The following is a 22,397-nucleotide window of genomic DNA, read 5'->3' as shown; positions in this document are numbered from 1 at the left end:
TACGATATGAGAGGCTCCTCTGGCACAATGATAAATTGACTGCATTTACAGAGACAAATAAAAGTTGGAACTGGTGACTCGGCTCCGAGAGAAATGCAACACAGCAGGCAACAAAATTCAGTTTTTAAAACTTTTTTATTGTTTTTAATTTTTTTTGCTCATTTTTTAAATTATTTATATTATCTACAAAGTAAAAGTTTTTTAACTTAAAAGTTACATTAGGGTAGGGCGCGAAGTGGGATCTTATCACCTCAGCCATTAGATTCTCATAAATAACATTTTGTCCTGTCTCCCTGGCTGCCTAGACAAGCTCATTTCACAGGAAGCTCCTTGACGTGTTTCATTTTTTTTTTCTCTCTCTCTTTCACTCTCTCTCTCTCTCTCTCTCTCTCTCCCTCGCTCGCTCGCAGGTTGTTTTTTTTTTTTTCTTTTAGTTTGGTTAGAAACTGTCGTGTAGTTTGCAGCACATAGCAGCAGCAGTAAACAGTAAGATTAATACTGTCTAAAGGTCGGAAGATTTCTCGTCTGGTTCATAACGAGGTGCATACAAAATAAAAGTTCCAGTTGAAATTATCTTCGTCACTCCAACTGATTAGTTTGTTCTCGTTACCTCTCCTCTTTCACATCTTACTTGGCAAGCTGACTCAAATTGCAAATCGGGGCCCCTGGAAGTGTGTGTGTGTGTGTGTGTGTGTGTGTGTGTGTGTGTGTGTGTGTGTGTGTGTGTTGCTCTGGGTGTGTGTTTTGTTTGTCTGCGTCTATGTGTGTGTGTGTGCGTGTGTGTGCGTTTACGGGTGGCAAATAGGAGCAGCCTTGTCAGGTAAAACTCTAGCTTGTTAAAACGTCACTGCATCAACCTGTTATCATTCTCTTATTGCCTATGGGGCGAGGAGAAAGGAAAGAGGGGCGGGGGGCGGGGGGGGGAGGTGATGTGAAGCGTGACGGGTGAGGGAGGTAGGGAGGGAGGAGAGGAGGAATAGGAGAAAAAGGAGGAGGAGTAGTAGAAGGAGGAGGCTCTCATTCTCTTCATGGCCTGGTCATGACGGCTCCGGGGGGTGGGGGGGGGGTCGAGAAGCGCGTGGCAGAACGGGTCCCTCGGCTCGCTGGCGCCCCCTATCTTACAGCTGCGGCTGATGATGAGGTTGCACTGCAGTGGGGGGAGGAGGAGGAGAAAAAGGAGGAGGAGGAGAGAAAAGCAGGAGATATTAGGCACCGTCGATTTCTGTGTGTGTGTGTGTGTGTGTGTGTGTGTGTGTGTGTGTCTCGGTGCCAGACAAAGCATTGAGACGTCGATTGCGTTCCACCGTCCGCCACAATTGGGAGTTTCCGTCGCCGTGCAAAAACAACTGGGTTTTGACGGAGAGACAAAATGAAGTTGGATGAAGCGGGTTGCCGCTGCAATGAAAGACGACGGGACCGGACTGGAATGGAGTTCACACGAGAAGCAGAGGTTACAAACAGGGCACAAACTATGTCATCGTCGTCGCGGCAACGCACAACCTGGCAGAGTAACGACGCTGTGGTCGGAGCGAGGGGTCGGAGACGAGAGAGCAAAGAATATTCTGGTCTCCTAACGGATGAAAACGTATCTGGCTGCTGTTGTCGTCGGCAAATGTTGAGAATGGCAGAGAATGTTTGCGATTCTGTTTTTTTTTTTTCTTCTTCTTCTTCTTCTGTAGTCTGCGACTCCTGATAAAATCAGAGCCATTGCTGTGAATCAGGAAGAGGAAACTTTGCAAACTTTTGAAACTTTGCAAAGCTCGCTACGGATTCGAATTCTGCTGCGGCTGTTGGGAGAAGATTTATCGTCTCACGGTGAAAACTGGCATCATTTCGCTCTTCACCAAAGCCGAGGTAAGCAGTTCTCACTGCGACGCTATAAATTAGAAATGCAGCCCTGCAGTTTGCGAGCGGCTGAAATCCTTTTTCCAATCAGCACCTGCACGTCCAGTTTGCCCAGCGCAGCCAGGCTGCAATCATGCAGATCAAAAGTGCTCTGCTGGAGTACCTGATGGGTGCGCCAGGTAGGAGAAGTGTGCGGTGGAGGAGACGGGGATGTGGTTGAGGGCCGTCTGGGGCATGGGTGGCTGCGGCCCCCCCGGAGGCCCCTGAGTGGCCATCAGCATCATGGTGGGGTGGGTCTGCGCCGGGTGGTGGGACGGCACCATGCCGGACTGCATGTGGGCCTGAGGGGAAGACACAGTGTGAGTGAGTGAGTGAGTGAGTGAGTGAGTGTGTGAGTGTGTGTGTGTGAGTGAGTCAACAAGTGCCAACTTTCAAACCCTCCCTGTCTGATTTTTCCCCCATTAAAAGCCAAAACCTCGTATTGGAAGAAGTTTGCGGCTGGTTCTCCCCGAGGCAATGAAATGAAGATGTTGGCTGCAGGAAAAACAGATTTGAAAACAAAACAAAAACTGAGCAGAAATGTTGCCCTGACTTCTGCTGCTGCTGCTGCTGAGGAAGATGTGAGCTGCAGCAGGAGCATGAGGACAGATGCTGCATTCAAGTGAGTGCTGCTCTGAAGCTCTGACAAGAGTCGGCATTGAAACCACTTCCTGGGAAATTTGTGGAAAAACTGAGAGCGCCCCCCACTGACCACTGGGTGGTGCTGTGCTGTGCAGTGTTATCTCCCAGTCAGCCAAAGCTCTTTGTTCAGCTTAGGGATGAAATTTAAGGATAAATTCATTCATTGTTAGTTGATTGACCACTGACAATGGATGATCGATTGTTAACGTCCCTACATGGAAAGTACACAGCGACACTACGACTACCACGTAAAGATACAGATTTGTTTATCAACACTAAAACTCAGTGTCTGGTTGAGTCGGGGGTGGGGGGACGTACCTGCTGCACGTGCGCCATGTGGTTGTGGTTGTAGCCGTGCTGCACCTGCTGCGGGTGGATGTAGACGGTCTGCTGGGCGGAGGGGAAGGAGGCCTGGGGGGACTGAGGGTTGGGGCCCGGGGTCATGGAGGGGGGCGTGGGCGCCAGGGCCGAGTACATCTGCTGCTGCGGGGGCTGGTTGGCCAGGTGGAGGGCCTGGGCCGCGGCCGCCGCTGCAACAACAACGACAACAAGACGCGGGTGAGTTGACGACCTCGCACCATGGCGCCCCCCTTTGGAAACATACGGCTCGAAATTATTACAGGCCTGGTTAGGAGTTGCATTTTTTGCAAAATAAAAACAACATTTTTAAAATTTCGACAAAGTACAACTGCAATTTGCATGTGTTTCCATTGAATGGAGTGAAGTGCATGAGCAGTAATTGGTTTACGTTTGTTTCCTGAACAAATGGTTGTTATACTTTTCTCGTTGATAACTTCTAATCCTCCTCCGTCCAAACATAATGCGTCATTTTCTCTTGTAGTGAACTGGTCATGTGACCCCGTACATCAGGCCCAGTGATGTGTAAAATCAAAAAAAGTGTTTCATGACACTTTTGCGATATACCTCAATATCAACACATCTGAAAAACCACCTCATCAGAGCGTAAAAAGCTTTTGGTGATGTTTGAGCAGCTTTTCAAAGTTTAGGTGTTTCCATCACCAGTTTTTTATTGTGATATTTAGTCATGGAAACACAGCTAACGATGCGCCTCTGCAGACCCACAGGACGAACATCCAGACCTTCTGTTTTGGTCCTGCATTTCTACACCTCTTCTGTTTTTGATTTTTGCTATAGTGCCACCTGCTGGACACCTGTAAAACTGCAGCTACATCAGCATCCTACTCAAATATCGCTTTTTGTCAAACAAAGCTTGATAAAAATCTAAACGTGGTTAGGAATTGTGTGGCAAACATGCAGCAGCAGCTCAGCTGGAGCACAGCGGCTGCGAGTCCGCAGCCTCCAGCTGTCGGGATGTCGGCTCACCTGCTGCCGCCTGCTGGTGCTGCTGGTGCTGGACCGGGCTGGCGGCCGGGTGGCTCGGCGGACCCCCGTGCTGCGGGGGGCCGCCCTGCTGGGCTTGGCCGGTGGGCGTGGCAGACGGCTGGGGGTGCTGCGGGTGAGGGTGCAAGGTGGCGCTGGGGTGGGGGTACTGCTGAGGCATCGGCCCTGGAGGCACTGGCAGGGTGGAGAGGAGTCGGAGAGGGTTGGAACACTGGGAAACCTGTGTGTGGGCGGGTGGTGGAGGGTTCCCGCAGGTCTACCTACCATACATGGTGTGCGTCTGCTCCGGGTACTGGGTGGTGGAAGAGGAGACGAGGCCGGGCTGGCCGTGGGCAGGGGGCGCCATCATCCTGGTGCTGCTCTGCATCACAGGACTGAACACATGCTGCGCCTGCAGTACACACACACACACACACACACACACACACACACACACACACACACACACACACACACACACACACACACACACACACACACGGACAACATGAGAGCTTCCTCGTGGCTCGTGCAATCGGGGCGTCACATCAGAGCTAACAGCAGTTTCACTTCAATAGGACAGTAATAAAGACAAGATGATGATGATGATGATTGCTGCTTCTTCTTTTTTTTTTTTTTTTTAAAGAAAATAAATAGGAACAGCACACTAAATGCAAGCTAAAGCTTTGTGAAACCACAAAAATACCACATGTCCAGGTGTGAGCTGCCCAATATTGTTATGAGAGAGCAGCTAGCAAACAATACTGTTGGATTATCAATGGGGGATTATTATTATTATTATTATTGTTATTATTATAATTAGTATCATTATCATCATTATTCTGGCTCCTCTGCCTTCACAGGCCGCCATAAAATCCAACTCCCACAGCGTAATGGAAACCAAGCATTAAGTCTGGCACAGCAGGACAAACCCAGTTCCTCCCTAACGAACCCATCCACACACCCCCCCACCGCTGCGGTACGGCCGCCATGGCTGACGCCGCAGTCTACTGCGACTCTCCATCGTTGAGAAGCGATTCCACATCGCAACTCTCCCCGTCGCTCCAGACCAACACAAACACAAGCGAGCTGCGTGAGTCAACATCACACCACCGGGTCCTGTCACGTTAACTGCGACAGACAAGCCCGACCACACAAGCCCAGTCAGGTTTGGACACTGCGACCGTGGGAATTGCGTGTGTTTCCAGCACTCGGGGAACTATCGGTCGTCCTATCAAAAGGCCTGACAGTAAGTGACGCTTTGTGGTATTATTAGGTGTTGGAAGCGAACCCAAGTCGAGATGGTTCCAGGACCGGGCTGATGGAGGTGTCAGGAGTGTGAATATCCAACTACAGCTGTGTATACATAAAAAAAAAATCTCAACACCTTCACTCTAACCGTGCAAGTCAGGAGCGAAGGAAAGCGAGCAGCCGTCCAGGCGGTGGAGCTCACCTGCGACTGGTAGTGTGTCATCTGCTGGACCAGCGGCTGGTTGGTGAACTGCTGCGGGCTGCAGGTGAAGTACTGGGCAGAGTAGGCAGGGCTCTGCGCTACAATGGGGGGCCCAGCCACAGTGGCAGGGTGCATCATGGTGGGCGTGCCCTGAGGGTGGTGCTGGTCTGACCTCTGCTGGGGCATGTTGGGAACTGCAGGGGGAGGGGGAGGGTAGCATGGGGAAGCAGATATTTGAATTGATTTATTTTTTTTTAATGACTTTTTGGGTAAATGTAGCTCAAGTCCCTGAACTTAACTGGCTAAAAGAGAAGGAATCAAAGTGATTGTTCTTCTCACCTTTACCTGGTCTGTAGGGCTTCGACTGGCTGACCGTCATGTGAGGCATCTGAACCTGGTACATAGCAGGAGACTGGAGGGAGGAAAAGGACCACAAGGCAGAGCAGATTAGGAATCTTTGGTGAAGGACACACAAGTGAATAAGCCAGACCTCCTCAAAAATCCCTTTACATTACTCTTACTTTTTTGTGTGGCATTAATGTTATCACTGTCATCTGTGGGACTTTTAGACCCACTAAATGCTATTTTCTTCTTCTTCTTCTTTTTTTTTTTAATCAAAGCCCCTGCGGTGATACAGTCCACCTAGAGACATCATGAGAAGGTATCTCTTACCTGGGACCACATGCATTTTCTACATCTGCTATCTATGAGCCAAACACTGTTTGTCATCCTCCATTCCTTGACCGTTTTAACATTATTAAACCATGCAGGTCTACCACAGTGAAGCAGCGGGAAAAAGGAAAAGAGGCTAAACACGTATTAGATTACAGCAGTTTGCTGAGTAAACAGAGGAAGCCGATAAGACAGAAATAAGATGACGTTAAAATACTCATCCATGGTGACAGTTCGAAATGAATTGCAATAAGAAATTGGCAAACCAACATCTAACGGCATTAATTCAACAAGCAAGCAAAAACATCTCAGTACTAATTGGGCTTCAAAAAAAAGAGGATTTAAAAAAAAATAAATCACAAACCTTCCATATTATGCTTTTCTAATGAAGCGAGGGAGAGAGGAGGAGAGGGAGAGAAGGGGAAGAGAACCACTCTTTAGTTGTTCACCAACGGACCTTAGAAGTTACATGTGCATGATGTTGGATCACCAAGTTTTTCTTAAAGCAACGCTGCATGAGCTTACCCACCGACCTTTTACTTTCATCTTACAGATGAGCTTTAAGGTATTACTTTGTTCACACAGGTTAACATACATGAAAATGCAGGCATTTATAGGAACAATTTCACAAAATATTCCGATCAACAGCGGCGAGTCTGTGCAGATGGCGCGGACAAGAGAATGAGAAGGAAGCACATAATAAGTAAAAAAAACTGAGGAACATATTCTATTCAAAGATATCTAGGAATGCAGAGAGAAAGAAATGTTGAGGTGTGCTTTAAAAATATTAAACAAGCAGAGTAAAGTAGGAATGGGCAAAAATAACCTTGATTTTAAATTACATTTGAAAACCTAAATATTAAATAGCACCTTTTTTCTATTTAAAAAAAAAATGTTATTGAAAACGTTTCAATTCAACTTAGAATATAAACAAATTTCTTATTAAATGTTTAAATCTTTTGAGAGTTATTTATAAATGTTGAAAATCTTGAAATGAAATTTTGTTGGTGGAGTAAAATTATTATTTTTTTTTTAAGTATTTCGAAGAATGTCGGGTACTTTCTTTAGTTTCTAAACCAGACTTCCTGTCCGGCTCGATCTCCTGTGCAGTGAATTGCTGCCTTGTTCTCGAGCCTCCGGCAAAAACAGAAGTCGTGCACATCTGTTACAAAGGCCTCTGGATTGCCTGAGCTGAGACAGAGTAGTAACACAAAACAGCCGCAGCTGCTGGGCATCAAAAACTCAGACTAAAACCCAAAACGTTGGGCTCCAGTAGTCGCGCATGCCGCAGAATAATATGCGTCTCACTTTATCTTCTTTTTTAGAATCGTGAGAAGCCAAAAAATTAAATTAAATTAAAAATAAATTAAAAATTAAAAATCGAAAATTGTAGCCGACACCAAAATCTGATGATCGTGCCCAGTGCAGGAGTCGAGGAAAATACAGACAGACACACACGTGGAGGGTTATCTGAAGAGTTAGCAGCGACGGTCGTTGAAAAGATGGGCTTAGATGAGTTTGTGCACGGTCAGTGTGAGAGGCGGAGAGGAGGTGAGGTGAGATGAGAGGTGAGGTGAGGTGAGGAGAGGATCAGCAGATCCATGGCTAGGGTGCGAGTCTCACCTGCACTCCGGGACTCACAGGTGTCAGAGGATACATCTGAGGGAAGCACACGGTCTGGCCGTACACAGCCTGGGGTTGCTGGACCACGATGGAGGGGCTGGGCTGGCCCTGGGGCCGGGGAGGGGTTGGCGTGTTGGCTGGCTTGGGCTGCAGCGAGAGGCCGGTCAGAGACAGAGCGCAACACAAAGCGTGAGTGCTACAGCTTTAGCTTAGATTAGAGATTTATTGCCATGTGTACGAGTTAAAAAACGGGTTAAAACATGTACATTAGAATTCTTGTGCGTTTCCCTGAGTCAGTGTAAGAATACCGTTAGTCTAATAAAAAAAAAAAACATAATATAAGTGCCTGTACCGCAAAGGTGCAGACGGAGCATAGTGCTACACTTCTTCTTCTACTTCTTTATAGTTCATGTCATTTGTTTTCTTCTCTAGCGCGGTAAATGTTGATGTAATTATGCAAACTTTCCCAATGTGGGATAAATAAAGGCACTCCATTCTATTCAATGATTTGGGTTTTTGTGTGGCACGGCAGGGAACACTGACCTGTGTGTTGAACCTGGGCTTGAACTCGTTGGCATTTGGGTTTAGAGTTGATTTTCTTACTTGACTGTAGGAGGAGAGCAGAGAGAAAATACTTTTATTATATTTGGAGGAAGTGCTCTTCAACTTTTATCTTGCTGGGGAAGAACTGCAGCTGGTGAAGAACTGCAGCTGCAGTTTAATGCAATAAAACCTATGAATCTGCCGAGCTGCCACGGTGCATTGGCAGACGACACAAATCTACGACACAGAATATTTTTGAAAATGAGAAAGAAAAAATTCCAGGGCAACGATCAAATCTGCATGCCTGCTTGCGCAGGACCTGGGCAATGATGACTATGACTGAGAAAGTGTATTGGCTAACACAGGCATGGGCAAATTTTGGTCCGGGGGCCATATGTGGCTCATTAAGATTTTTAATCTGTCCTGTTGAACTTCCAAGAAATTATAATAAAAGTCAGTAAGTCATAAAATAGCCAAGTTTCACCCAATTTTTCAGTGTTTTCAGAGTGATTTCAACAAAGAGCTAAATATACCGCTTTTGTTCATTTTCAATTGACATTAAAGCACGTTTTCTACATATCCCATGATGTATGTATTTCTCCTACGAGGTGGGTCACCAAAACACTCCATCCATCTGCTGCTCCGGCCCCTCCGTCACATTTTAGCACCACTGTGGCCCACCAGTCAAAAGGTTTGCCCACTCCTGGCTAACATCTAGGTCCCAACACCAGCTGCTTCGCTAAACTTTCAACTTGGCATGCGCTCTCTATGGATCCTTCACAATCCTGACACGTGCACAGAATTGAAGTAAAGTTCCGTCTCCAGCTCCAACTCACTCTTGCACCGCCTCCTTCTTTTCCTCCTTCTCCTCGTGCTTGGCGCCGCTGAACGTGGCCGTCGTCTGGACTCCCTGCGACGTCACGTCCAGCGCCGCCCTCTTCTGCTCGGCAGCTGGTGACGGGGAGAGGGCGGCGGGGCTGCCGGGTTTACTGGCGCCGGCGGCGCCGGCCGAGGGCAACGTGGCGCCGATGCCGGGGCCGCCGCCGATCACTACCACGCCGTCTTCTGCGGAGGATTTGTCCAGGGGGAGGTCTTTGGACTTGTCGGCCTGATCTCTGGGAGGCTTGGTCATCATCTGGTCGAAGGGCGGGTCTGAGCCTGAACTGGGCTGCAACTGGAGGGGGAGGATGTTGGGCAGGAAAGTCAACAGTGAGAGCGAGTCTTGAAGCAAACACCACGACCTGATATTTCTGAGACAGAGAGACGCACTCACCCTAAAGTCTACGCTAAATTTCTTTAAATTATCTATTTGTTTTCTGTGGTCTGGTGCCATGGAGGGACCTGCGAGTGGAGAGAAACAATGTTGATGACAGTCATGTGTCAAACATTTAAAAAAAGAAAAAAAAGAAAACAAAAAATGCATCACAAATTTGAAGGTGTACTTTACCTTTACAGACTGGTCTGTTTATACTAGCTGAGCTGTCTAACGGCTTGATGTTCTCCTTGTTTGCTGTGGGAGATGTTTGTCTGGCCTCCTGGACATGACACTCTTTAGCTGCACACAAAACAAAAGAAGAAAAAAAAAACAACCTGTTGGCTGATTCCCAGAATATCAAACACGCAATATTTTCCACCTTTTTCTCTAATTACTGATTACTGAGTGCGCAGGGACTTAAAAGCCTACCGTCTCCTGACGGAGAGGTGACCATGTTGGGGGCGGGACTAGCAGCAGTGGGAGAAGGAGCCGATGCCGGTGTAGTGGCGTTTTCCACAGGAGCTGTTGCCGTCTGCGGCGACGGGAGGGAGGAGCCACCGGGGGAGGCTCCACCCAGGCTGTTCTGGCGCGGGGAGCGAGGCCTGTGAGCTGGCGAGTGGAAAAATAAATGAATCAATAAAGGAATAAAATACAATCTTAAAGGTCCAGTGTGTAAAATTTGGCTTGATTTATGATTTTTATGTTGGCGAAAGCTGAACATACAGCCCATTGATAACTTTGTAAAACTGTATATGAAACGCGTTGTCAGGCAGTCATCCTAAAAAAAAAAAATAAAAAAAAACCTTACACACTGGACCTTTAACAGCATTTTCAAGCCCACAAACAACAGCTATTTCCGAAGCGGAGCAGCGCAGGGACGTCCTACCTCCGCTCACTACCGAGGACCAAGTCCCTCCGGAGGAGTTGCTCTTGCTGGGGGGAGCCATGGGGCCGTCGCCACCGTGAGAAATCAACTCCGCACCGGGAGGGACACCGGCAGTCCGGCACGGCTGCACTCTGTGGGCACGAGGGGTCCGCTGGGACTTTGGAGACATCCTGGGTGGACCTGCGGATCAACATGCAAGGATGAAGACAAGGCAGAAGTCCACCGCGTGACAGTGCCGGCGATGCAAACACACTTAGCAGCCTGTGAATCCTGCCATTTCGCTGTGAGGAAACCGTGTCTCAATTTATTTTCCCCCTCTCTCTCTAGAACACTGTAAAGTTTCCGCGTTGACTAGATTTTAAACGTCCGTCGTCGAGTGAAGTTATTCTGCCACGTGCGTGTTAGTGAAAACAAGGATGAAAGTGATCCAAAGTTTATGCAATGATCATATTTTAAAGTTCATCAGGAAGCAGTGGTATTTCGCAACATGCTGGTTAGTGAAAAACCAAAAAGATAAAAAATAAAGAAAAGGAAAAGGAAAAGGAAAAGATCTTGTAGGATCAAAATCACCGCGCCGTTCAATCTGCGACAGTTTAGCGTGAGGCGACAAACAGGAAGATACTGATGTTGAAGTTCCTCCACACAGCCAGCACTAGGGACACGTTTCACCGTTACACTTACGGATCTGGAAGGTGGGAAGGCAATTCAAAGTAGCATTGGAATTCAGCTCAGTGTTGCATCTCATTTCGTCAAAGGCTTGAACTTTTATTTAGAAGGCTTTTTTTTCTTCTTTTCTTTCTTTTTTTTTTTTTTTTTTTTTTTTTTTACAAAGAGTGGGGTCATGTGGCGAGTCAACAGTGACCTGGAGCTCAACATAAATCATCATTCAGTAAAGGACGTCCCTTCCAAGAGGTTCTCCACTCAACAATAGAGATGTCTTGCACACATCATCTGACTAGCAACCACCAACGTGCATTAATCTAAACCCTGTGTCCTGCTGCAACAGTGACGGATATTTAAGTGCTATTCGCTTATTGTGACGTCACAGTGAAACTGACATCTGCCTTTTTTATAATTCTTTTTAAAGTGACACAGCAAACAGAAGCACAGCAAACACCAAGGTGCACCCACATGCCGAGATGAAACCACCTTCACGTTGAACCAAAAAATCAGATTTGTAGCTTAACAAATTATTACAATATCCAATTGTGTAGAAAGCAGCAGTAAAAAGAAAAAAGAAAAAGTGGTTTCATCTGTTTGTATTGTTGCACACTAGACCTGGGCAAATCTCATTTTCACTCTCTAGGTAGTCGTGACGTTGTTCAAAATGGCCGGATTGTCTTTCGTGGCCATAGTGAGTTCAAAGAAGCCTCGCGTCACGTTCTTTAGTTAGTTTGTTTTTGCCCAGGTCTACTCCACGCTGAGGTGGCTACCTTCTGCAGACATGCGTTTGGGCAGAGTGGGAGCTGGAGACATGGGCCCGTGGTGGGGAAAGGAGGATGGGGAAGAGGGAAAGGAGGGGTGGGACGAATGAGAGGGAGGCCTGGAGGGTCGGGAGGGGGGTCTGGAGGGAGGCCTGGTGGGCGTGGTGGCCCGGGGAGGCAGGGAGGAGGGGCCGGGCTGGTAACGAGAGGAGGGGCGGGAGGAGGGAGACGGACAGGGTGAGGGCCAATGGGATGAACCTAAAAGAGGGAAGGACAACAGTCAAGGATGTCGTCCCCGGAGGACATTCAAAATGGAGAAAACAAAAAAAACAAAAAGTGAAGCAGTATCACAAGGAACCAAAGGATGAATTAACTGGTGAAAGAATGGGAAGAACTCAAGACGCACACATTTTAAATACATGACAAATATCAGCGTTTCCCCAGGATGTGAAAGTCACCACCGGCTTCGCTGAACACACCTCCGTTCACGACCTTCTGGTCGGCTCCGGAGCTGGGGCTGTAGTCGTGAGGGCCGGGCCGAGGAGCCGAGGGACCGCCCGGGCCCTGAGCCAGCCGGGGGGAGTTCTGACGACCCGGTCCCCAGGACATGGGCTCCCTGTTCCGCTGGCTGGGAGGAATGTATTTGTTCTCTCTGCAACACATCAGACGCAACAGCACAGGCACACGGTCGACACTTGAGTAGAAGGAATCAGACTTTTTCTTAAACTGAACATGTGTTTGTGAGTGCAGCAGCAGCAGCAGCAGCATTGTTTCTGTTTTGTTCTACCAGAGGTGGTACGGAGCTGCTCTGTGTGCTGAGCCAGCGTTTCTCAACTGGGGGGTTGCAACCCAATAGAGCTGTTTTGATTTGGTCATGGCTTTGTGGGCAGATTCGTTTTTTTTAAAAGGGGATTTTTAAAATACATGTATTTATAAAGAAAATGTTGGGCATTTATTTTGCAGGACACAATTCAATTCAATAATTTCAACAACTTATTTACTAGACACGATGGAAAGAGGGTTAGCATTTTTATTTTTGTGGCATGAATTTGAGTCTTGACTTCATGCTGGAGGAAAAGATGTGGGTGCTGAGACTCCACCAGTTGAGAACCACAGTGTCGAGCTGAATGTGAAGTGAGTTCACCGTGCCGCCCTCACCTGCTGAGTGTGTGAGTCTCCCTCTCCCCCCGCACCACAGCTGTGAATTTCTCCTCCTCGGAACGTTCGTCGTTCTCCAGGGCCACGCGGGCCTTGTAGGTGGCGCTGGCCTCGATCTCATCCGCCAGCTGGGCGGCGCGCGCCTCCCTCTTGAGGAACTCCTCCGAGTTGTCCCTCTCCAGCGGGACCCTGGGAATGGAGGGTCGCCTCGGGTCAACTGCTGTTTCAATTGGGAGGGGAGCGTCTGCGAGATTTGCAAGCGGCGACTCAACGTACGTGTACGTGGACAAGCTGCTGTCGTACGTGGACAAGACTCCGTACTTCTCCTCGTTGAACTTGAACATGTCGTTGGGGTCCCAACCATTTGACTGGAGCGAATAGAAAAAAGAGGCAGAGACGCAACGTTCAGGACGTCAATGGTTACGATTTTTGCTCAGTGTGCAGCAAGAGCACCTCCCTTCTTCCGAGAGCAGTGCAGAAGCTGGATTTGAACTTTCGGTGCTAAAATTAAACTCCAGAAGTTTAAAAAGGAGGAAGCAATGAAATGCTGACTTAATTAAGTATAAGGTGGATCTGTTACACAACGCTGGTTTCCCAAGCATGTATGTTGACATTTGCTCGAGTCAAGGCCGCAATAAGCCTCAAGTGATCCAATTTCTTTCAGCCTTTAAAACTGCTGTGGTCTGTGCGGTGAAAAATACACTGCTCGCTGCATGTTCCTTGTGGCAGACGAGACAAAGAAGATACAGAAACCATCTGCAGGAAACAATTATGTCTCTGTAGCAAGATACAGGGGTCTGACTATCTGGGTTTTTCCATGTTCATTCAAACACCAAATATGATCAAAAACTGGGATACGGCAATTCTGATCCATGTACTAGAACTGAAAACTGCCAGTCATTTTGATCTATTCAGCATTGGAAGTAAAAAATAAAAATAAAAATAAACAACGTTTCCCACATTCCCACCGTAGTGGTCCAGTTGCATAAAATGGCAGCATTCATACTTTTCCATTTCGACAAACTGGCCGCAGTTTTGCAGTGCCCTCTGCTGTCACGGCAGAAACAAAACAATCTCTTCTGCTAGCTGCTAGTTGGAATCAAACGGGCTCACAGCTGGCGTCCTTTCTCTTCTTAAAAAGGCAGGAGCATTTGGAAGCAAACAGGCATTGTCAGAGGCGTGAAAAGAAAAACCTACCAAGAATGCACACCGTCTCCTATGGCTTGTTTTTTCAAAAGGAACAACACACTGGCAGTTGTGAGCGCTACGTTTGTGTTGTGCGTCTTCCTACCACGTCAGTGTCCAGAGACTCCAGGCTGTCAGAGTTGTGGGTCTCTCCTCCGTCCCAGGGCTCTAAATCTTTCTCTTTGTGCTCGCCATTGATCCTGCCGCCGACAGCAGCATCTGTGAAGTTGTCTGTGACGTACACATAAAACAGAGATTTACGTTGAGCAGCCAGCCGCGGACTCGCTGCCACGAAGGAGCTCGTTCGGGTCACATGGCTTCAGGCACAAGCTCTCACAGCTAAAAAGTCTGCACAAAAAAAAAAAAGGTCAGGGTGGCTCATGAGGGACACGCACTCACACCAACACACAGGCCCGACGGGACTGGGGGGGGGGGGGGGGGGGGGGGGAACTACAGGCCGCAGCTGCTTCCGTAAAGCCACCAAAGATAAAAGGGTTTTGGCAACAATGTGAGCCAGAATGTGAAAACAGACTTGTTGTGAGAGGTTTGGTCCTCCATCAGTGCCATCACCATTATTAGTAATTATCTTGTGTAAATAATATTTATATAATGGAGTAAATGGTCAAGTTCATGTATTCCTCACAGTCTTTTAAGGGATGCACAACACATTCAATGAGCAACTCACTAATATTTCAATGTATTTCTGATACTCTGAAAGGTAGTATCGTAGGAAAAATAACAAAGTACTTGACTCGTGACTCAGCCACTCGAATGCAAGTGCAGCAGTGGAGGAATGTGCACCATTATTGTTGAGGTGCTGTCCACACAAACCAACTGCTGTCGAAAGTCAAATGTAGTGAACAAATGTGGATGATGCAATATTGCACCAGGCAAAGTTAAGGCCCTTTCCTTCTTCTGAGAAATCTTCATGAGCACATCTTGCAAAAAGGGCATTTACAGTGAGGAGATTCTGACACGTTTTGAAACATGTTGAACTTTCCAGTCGTAAGTGACTGTTGTCTTGAAGGTTTTTCGGGCCGCTGAGCTTCTTTAGTGAAAGTAAACTCTTTGGCTGCCCATTATCTCCACTTTGCATTGAGCTCTGACTTTGACTTATCTCCATAAAATCCACTGCCACAGCAGAATACCAGAAAAACATAAGCGGAAGATATTCAAACTAAAAATAATAAACATTTTTTGCTCTCTTTGGAATGACTCATTTCTGCTGTCCTCCACTAAAGACTGGAGACACTAAGCAAATAACAGCAAGTTAACAGAAAGTACTCCGCTGGTTAATTCAGTTTTGCATAATATAAACAGGAAAAAAACATTTTGGTATTTTTTTTGGTAATGCTTGAATTGTAAATATATTGTGCATCTCTTGTCAATGTTTGTGATTTTGAGATTTAAATGCATAAAATGACTACATGGCACTGATGACCGCTCTCTGTTTTGAAGTAACTGGTTTTGTTCAACTACAATAGAGAGTTACATGAAGTTCAACCCCAGCCCCACATCTCTCCACAAATCTGCTTCCACATTCTCAGAAGTGGCACCGATGGACTTTGTGCATAGAGCATAAAAGGCACATGAAGGTAAATAACACAGACATCTAAACTAATTTCACAACACAAGGTGCACTCAGAGATTTCTAGACTGCAAGTTTAGATGTGATAGAGAAAGTCATACTAGGAGACACTTGAGGAAAAATGGCTTAATTCTACTGGTGGAGGCGGTCAAAAGGCAGTATGCACAAAGTAAAGGAACATCTCGAGATCGGATGTGTGGGCAAAGTGAGAGAGGGGAGCAAACATGCACTTAGATAGCAGTCAATTAGAGCATTTCAAAGATTAGTCAAACATGACTACCCGACACCCCCTTTAATAAGACGGAAAGATGAATTTAAGTATGACTCTGCATGAGATTTCTATCTGTTGCTTTCACCAGAATCACAATCAGGTTTTTGGTTTTCCACTTTGGGTGACTTGAACTTTGCTTCAGTCAGGCTGCAAGTCCTACGGCTTGGTGGAATCGTCAGAAAACACGACAGAGATTCCGTTTCAATAGGGAAAAATTACAGACCAAAACATACTTTTTTTTAAAAAAAATGAATACATTATGTGTTGTTACTGCAGGCACATTTGCTACCATTTGCTGGCTGACTAAAGACAGGCCAGAAACTTTTTTTTGATTTTTTTAAAAATCTATTACATTTTGGTAGACAAAAACCCAACAACTGCTGTGCCCTGAAGGTTACCATTTACTCAATTGGCTGAGGAAGGCACAGCGGTATTTCTTCAATGAAAGCAACATCAGGTCCAGACGGTAACAGAGTTGGATGAAAATCTTTTGATTCTTTGTTGATTTTAATATTCCTCATTGACAATGCAGCGATTGTGGCGACAAATCAGGCCCAAGCCAAACAGATCCACATTTTTGTTGAAAGTGCATACAAGGGATGTGCAAGAGGAGGAAAACAGCCATATATTACCTGCGTCAGAGGAGACTAGACCGTCAGAGAGGGGAAACAGACAGATGACAGAAGGTCAGAAGACGGACTGATGGAGAAAATGACTGGCTGGTGACAAGACCTATCAGTGATCTTTAAACACACCACACTAACATATGGATCAAATTTTAAACACAGTCGCTGTTTGCTTGGAAAGTACGATGATGCTACAACCTGAATGGGGATTTAGTCTGTTTTTTAAAATTTTCTAACCAACAAGGCCTGGTAAAGGGATTATAAAACTCTAACGTTCATTAATTCAACAACTCGCTTAAACTAGAGCTTTGTGTGAGCATATTTCAGATCACTTTTTTTTTTTTTTTTATGAGTAAAACAGTGTGATTCTTGAATTCTAATCCTCTCGATTTTCACCAGTTCATTTTCAGAACAACCTACTACACAGTCGATTAACGTGAGAGGCGAACTGTGCAGGTCAAGAGGAATTGGATAAAGCAGATTTTTGTTTCGAACTGCGTGTCCTTGATGCACCGTGCCAACCTTCTGACAGATCAATAGATCAAATCAGTCTTTAGAGACCAGCTGCTCATGGCTGACACTTGGGATTTAGCTCCCAGCAAGGACTCTGCAACATCAGGGTCCTGGATAAAGACTGAGAAAAGATCAATATGTATTGTGTGCGGATGATGGGCATTCATTCGGGCATGTTTATTTTGGTGTGTGTGCCATGAATACAGAATGAGTCAACACATTTATGGCCAGTTTAAACAAAACCAGAGGCCATGCTTGCAAATAAGTTCTGACGGGTCTTATTTCATGATTGTCACTCATTTTATCTGCTTCAACAACATGGCAATAACAGTGTTTGTATTAAAGGGTGGGTTGATACAGTACACAGCCCCAAGACAGATACTTTCTGCGGAACAAGAATCAAGATCTTTGTTAATATGTAACGATGAAGAGCATTTTGAAAACGTGAAGCAACAACATTCCAACTGCCTTCTGTTGGTAAAATTAGTTTTGACAACATAATCTACTGCAACTGCAAAAAAAAATCCTTGGGTTCACTCAGACATTGCCAAACTAGACAAAAAAAACCTCTACAGTCCAGGAACCACTAACATCAAGACTGCTCTTGGTGCAACTAGAAAATAAATGCTCTCACACAAAAAAAAAAACCCTTTAAATTACCTTTTTTGGCAAAATTCAGGTCCACATCTTTGAAGGTCACCGCCACAGCATCTGTGGCCTTGAAGATGATGCTGTCCACGATGTCCTCCTTCCTGGGGGGTATGCTCAGATCCAGGCTCTTTCTGTGGGCTGCATCCAATACCAGGTCACACTGGGGAGGACAGTCATGTTTAACAGAGTTAAAGTGAAATCTGGAACATTTTCAAATCCAAAAAAAACATGGGTGGTACATTAAAATGGTTTCTGAAGACACATTTGATTCTACGTTAAAACATTTTTATTTTTTTTATTATTCCTACTCTATACATTTGTTTTTTGGAACTGGTTCTGCGTAATACAGACTTGCTGGCAATGACAAGCAAACACCAAACCAACAAATAGCCACAAACCCTCTAAGTGTAGGATATGTTGTGCCAGAAAGAAGCCTAAAGAAAAGTAGCAAAGGCACGTCACCATGATTGGAGCAACAATAATGTCTTGCCTGACAATGATGTTGAGGTACTTTAGAATGGTACTCAGGAATATAAGGTTAGCAGTAACAAGTACATGCAATCTGATTCCTGTCTTCCTCAGTCGGGACACAAGTTTTGCTAAAAGGCTCAAACTGGCACTCTTTGGTTCTGCCTGCCAGTTATCTGCTGCTGGTTCAGAAGATAAGATCACACAAACAAATGCCACACACACAAAAGACGATATCAAGCAAAAGGGACACGCCAATGAGCCCAAGTTTCCTGTACACAGTGACGCATAAACAGTAGGTTCTCCGAAAAATCTTCATCCAAGTCAATGTTATTCAACTTCTACAAATATCGTATTAGAGACTTAAATACCATTTCCTACATGTGTAGTGAGAAAAATGACAAGGCAAATCCTTGCCAAATTTACAAAAGGTGAAGACTTCATTTTGGATGAAAGCATTTTTGTGACAGGTAAAGAAAGGACTGTTGAATACTTGAGCCAAAAAAGGAACGATGAACAGCACCATCTGCCTTTAAAGGAAAGACAGGGAGGGCGATCCTAACCTAAACTGCCTCGGCACTGGCTGGACAGTGTCTTCCCAATAAAGCTCAATCACTGCTGCTGCTACTGATGAATCGCAGAGCTGAAAATGTTGATGTTGCAGAGTGTTCATAGTTTACCTCTGGACCGTACGTCTTAAATACTCCTTCATAGACAGCACCATTCTTCACTTTCAGCTCACATTTGGTCCCCTGTAAATTAAAAAAACACCTTTATTAAACATGGATACTGTAGGTATCAATACACACATTTAAAAAAAAATAAAAATACTGGACAAATTAGACAAGCTTTGTTTATAGCAGAGCAGACATTCTCTCACAGCTCATCCAGCCATCACAAATCTGTTTCCAGCGAGCGTGACTCACATTGTTTGAAGTTACATTCCTAAGCAGTAATGATCGTTCTATACCGTTTAATTGCAAAGAGAATTAGATTCAGTATGAAATACTGCCAAAAAAAAGCAGTAATTATTATACATACCACCACTGAAGTCAAGACATGGACCATCCTCGGATTTGCATAAACACCATTGAAAATGACCTAAAGACAGAAAGAAAATAAATAAATCAAAAACAAAAACGATTGGACATTTGGGCTACAACTCCTACTATATTAAACGCTTCACTTATTTACTAGAAGTCATTCAAGTAAAACAAATACTAATAAAAGTATGTTTTTTGTCAGTCTGACTTTAAAAAACAAAAAATAAGAATTCAACCTGGGTTTTCTGTTTATTGTACAACGCACATACAGAAAAAATTCACTGTCTTTGTCAAACAGTTTAAGAATAAAACAATTATCCAGCTACTTACCGCTGCAGGCCCTTTGCCACTGTGTCTGCCCCTAAAAAGAGAAGAGATGCCACTTTAGGTGTTAATCCTGAAATTCTTGGGAGGATGATTAAAGAAAGCAGTGGTGGGAAAGCTGCGTTTTGAATCGTAATAGGAGGTTGTATATAATAAAGAATGAGACATTGCTGCAGTTTTTCTGTACAAAGCAGAACTAAGATTTTCCAGCGATGAAACACAAACTTCTTTTTTTTTTTTTTTTTTGCAGATTCCACCACATTTACGTTAAGAGCACAAAAATAATATGAAACCTTACAATCTAAACCATGAGAGCCACATGTCCTGAAATGCACCTTGCATGGCAGCTGGCACACTGCCTCATGCCCTACATTATATCTGTTGTAGTAAATCAATTATAGGTGGACACGCAGATCCCCCACAAAACAAGAAACACAATCCAAGTTACTTCGGATGCTACCGTAATATCTTACGGTACCGCCACCATCATTTTTCATTTATTCGTGTTCTGCTCTGACGATGACGGTTTCTGACGTAGTGCGCAGTTAAAGTGAACCCTGGCCAAAAAAAATGACGAAGAAGAAGAAGAAGAAGAAGAAAAAAAAAAAAAAAACCCCGATCGCTCGCCCAGTTGTGAATGCGCATGCAGCCCATGCTCCGGCGCTCCGTGTTAGCTTTTATCACCCGCTGACATGTAGAGGAATGTCAAGCTTCAAGGACATAATTTCACGCGGGCAGCGTCAAGGTTGTCAGCCCGTCACACTGAACACATATCCCCTCTTTTTTCCTCCTCCTGTCCGAAACGCACATCCATCCGCCCATTTCCCATCCTGCGCCCACACGCTTTATAGCGATATCTTGCTCTGCTGGTTGCAGCAATGTTGCGGCGCTCCGTCACAGTCGAGCGAAAGCACAAACGCAGTTACCTCGTAACCCGGTTCTCTCTCTGCCTCCTTGCCGAAGCGTCGCCGGGGCTAGTCAGCTGGCCGCCGGTGGTTGTGATAAATCGAGTCAAATGGAGCATGTGAGCTGAATAACCAGCATGGCTTGTCAAACGGCTAATTAGCAAAGGGCTGGAACGGACTCCCAGCTGATGGCAAACTGAAACTGTAACAAGCTGCATCGCCGTTACACACGTGGATAGTAACGTCTGTCAAAGCAATCGTGTTCCGACTGTGCATTAACATTGTTCGTGGAGATATATGTGTGTATAATATTTATAACGCAGGGGACATACCCTGATGTCGGAGTTGCAACATTATTGGAGCAAGGAGAGAGGCCTCGCTAGCATGACTGCAGAACGTTATACACTGGACACACGTCGCAAGGCCCACGAACAGCTCACACACGCATTACTACTAGTTTTCGACCACTTAACGAAAATGTCATCTGCCGCAGCTCTCGACGTTGGAAACAACTCTCATCGAATACGGCAAATTGCCCGCGTTAACACAGAGAAATTTGTTTTACTGCGCTAATTTGACGTTTTAAAAATATCTCACAGACCTGCCGAGATTGTGTCTTCCCCCGCCGCTTCCTCCAGCACCGGAGGCTGCTGCACCAGCGGTGTTACCACCGCCGGGCTTGCTACGATTTCCACCGGCCTTCATTGACATTGTGATCCCATAAAAGACAGCGTGTTAGGACGACCAGCCTCTCACTGCAACTCCCAGATGACCAGGCGGTGGTTGTCAGCGTGACAGTAGAGAGCGAGCTGCTAGCGTGCAGGCTAATGTCAGCAGCGTGTCTCCTGTGAGGAAGATGATGCTAGGCTAATGAAGCTAGCTCACTGACAGCTGCTAGCTCTGTTAGCAAGCTGAACAATTCTTGTAAAAGACAAATAAACTATGTTTTATAAAAGACAACACGTGTCAATCACTCCACCAAAAATAAAAATTGACGTTGAATCTCTTGTAAGAGTACGGTGTTATCCAAAAGAAAAATAATGATTATCTCAAAATTGGCTTTACGGCTATCTCGGGCTCTTTCCGTTGCTAACAGCGAAAGGACCAAAACAGTCTGAAAGGGGACAAAAACAGCGGAGGGATATATGAAAGGCGTATCGGCTCATAATGGCCACAATATCAAAACAAAGATTCACACTTTATATTTTTTTGCATCGACTTTAATTATAGCCATGAATAGAAAATCCTGCTGCAGTAAAATCATTGACTGTCTGTAGTTTTTAAGACGTTATATGCAAAAACAACATGGCACTATTTTCAGGAAGTCAGTGAGTCCTCTGGGCTGTTTTGTGGCATCCACGTGAGCCGGTTAACATGCAACATACGTAAATGCGTAACAACACACAATGAAAATGGACCGCGTGTGCATCTTAATTACAACTATTCAAATACTACAAAATTGTCGCTTCCAATATCCGTATGTTAATGGAAAGTTATTTTGGCCTTCCGTTTTGCAAGTAACAGGTAGTAGTAATAATAATATAAGTATGCGCTAAAGAAAGCCTGCATGCATACGTGCATTGGTTAATCTATGTATGTAAGCATATGTATATATATATATATATATATATATATATATATATATATATATATATATATATATATATATATATATATATATATATATTTATAGTTTTGTCATTGTAACAAAAAAAAAGAGAAAAAAAGGCGTACATCTAAAACACGCCATTCTTTTAATTGTGTTATCAGTCTATCCTTATGCTGACCTTTGCCTTATGCCCACCTTTGCTGCTAAAACAGCTCAAATCAGTCTAACTATTGGGGGAGGGGGGAATATATAGATAATAAAAATAGTATAAGTAGTAGTTTGCTTATTAAAAACATATGTATTGAAGCACCCGGATGTATTTATTTATTTCAG

General features: G+C 45.1%; 1 protein-coding gene across 5 annotated transcripts; it reads right to left on the bottom strand.

The window, feature by feature from the left end:
• Nucleotides 1–368: 368 nt before the first annotated feature.
• atxn2 (ataxin 2) lies at nucleotides 369–21,575 on the bottom strand. Of its 5 annotated transcripts, none has more exons than XM_076019459.1 (26): nucleotides 21,057–21,575; nucleotides 19,557–19,587; nucleotides 19,225–19,284; nucleotides 18,864–18,935; nucleotides 17,725–17,875; nucleotides 16,558–16,572; nucleotides 14,173–14,297; nucleotides 13,158–13,249; nucleotides 12,882–13,070; nucleotides 12,203–12,375; nucleotides 11,733–11,981; nucleotides 10,300–10,479; nucleotides 9,843–10,022; nucleotides 9,606–9,713; nucleotides 9,432–9,499; nucleotides 8,995–9,332; nucleotides 8,159–8,222; nucleotides 7,616–7,762; nucleotides 6,357–6,374; nucleotides 5,660–5,732; nucleotides 5,321–5,514; nucleotides 4,153–4,279; nucleotides 3,871–4,062; nucleotides 2,845–3,056; nucleotides 2,009–2,186; nucleotides 369–1,147 (listed from the first exon to the last, which is right to left on the bottom strand). In XM_076019459.1, exons 1-26 carry the CDS (start codon nucleotides 21,164–21,166, stop codon nucleotides 1,119–1,121), a joined length of 3,375 nt encoding a protein of 1,124 aa, XP_075875574.1. In that variant the 5' UTR covers nucleotides 21,167–21,575; the 3' UTR covers nucleotides 369–1,118. The 5 variants fall into 5 exon arrangements, with proteins under 5 accessions (XP_075875574.1, XP_075875575.1, XP_075875576.1 ...); XM_076019460.1 differs by having other exon boundaries at nucleotides 5,666–5,732; XM_076019461.1 differs by lacking the exon at nucleotides 6,357–6,374 and having other exon boundaries at nucleotides 5,666–5,732.
• Nucleotides 21,576–22,397: the final 822 nt, after the last annotated feature.

Source organism: Nelusetta ayraudi, unplaced genomic scaffold, assembly GCF_046127955.1.
Source record: "Nelusetta ayraudi isolate G7.1 ecotype Tasmania unplaced genomic scaffold, CSIRO-AGI_Nayr_v1 ptg000010l, whole genome shotgun sequence".
Taxonomy (NCBI): domain Eukaryota; kingdom Metazoa; phylum Chordata; class Actinopteri; order Tetraodontiformes; family Monacanthidae; genus Nelusetta; species Nelusetta ayraudi.
This window is presented reverse-complemented; position numbering and strand designations above follow the sequence as displayed.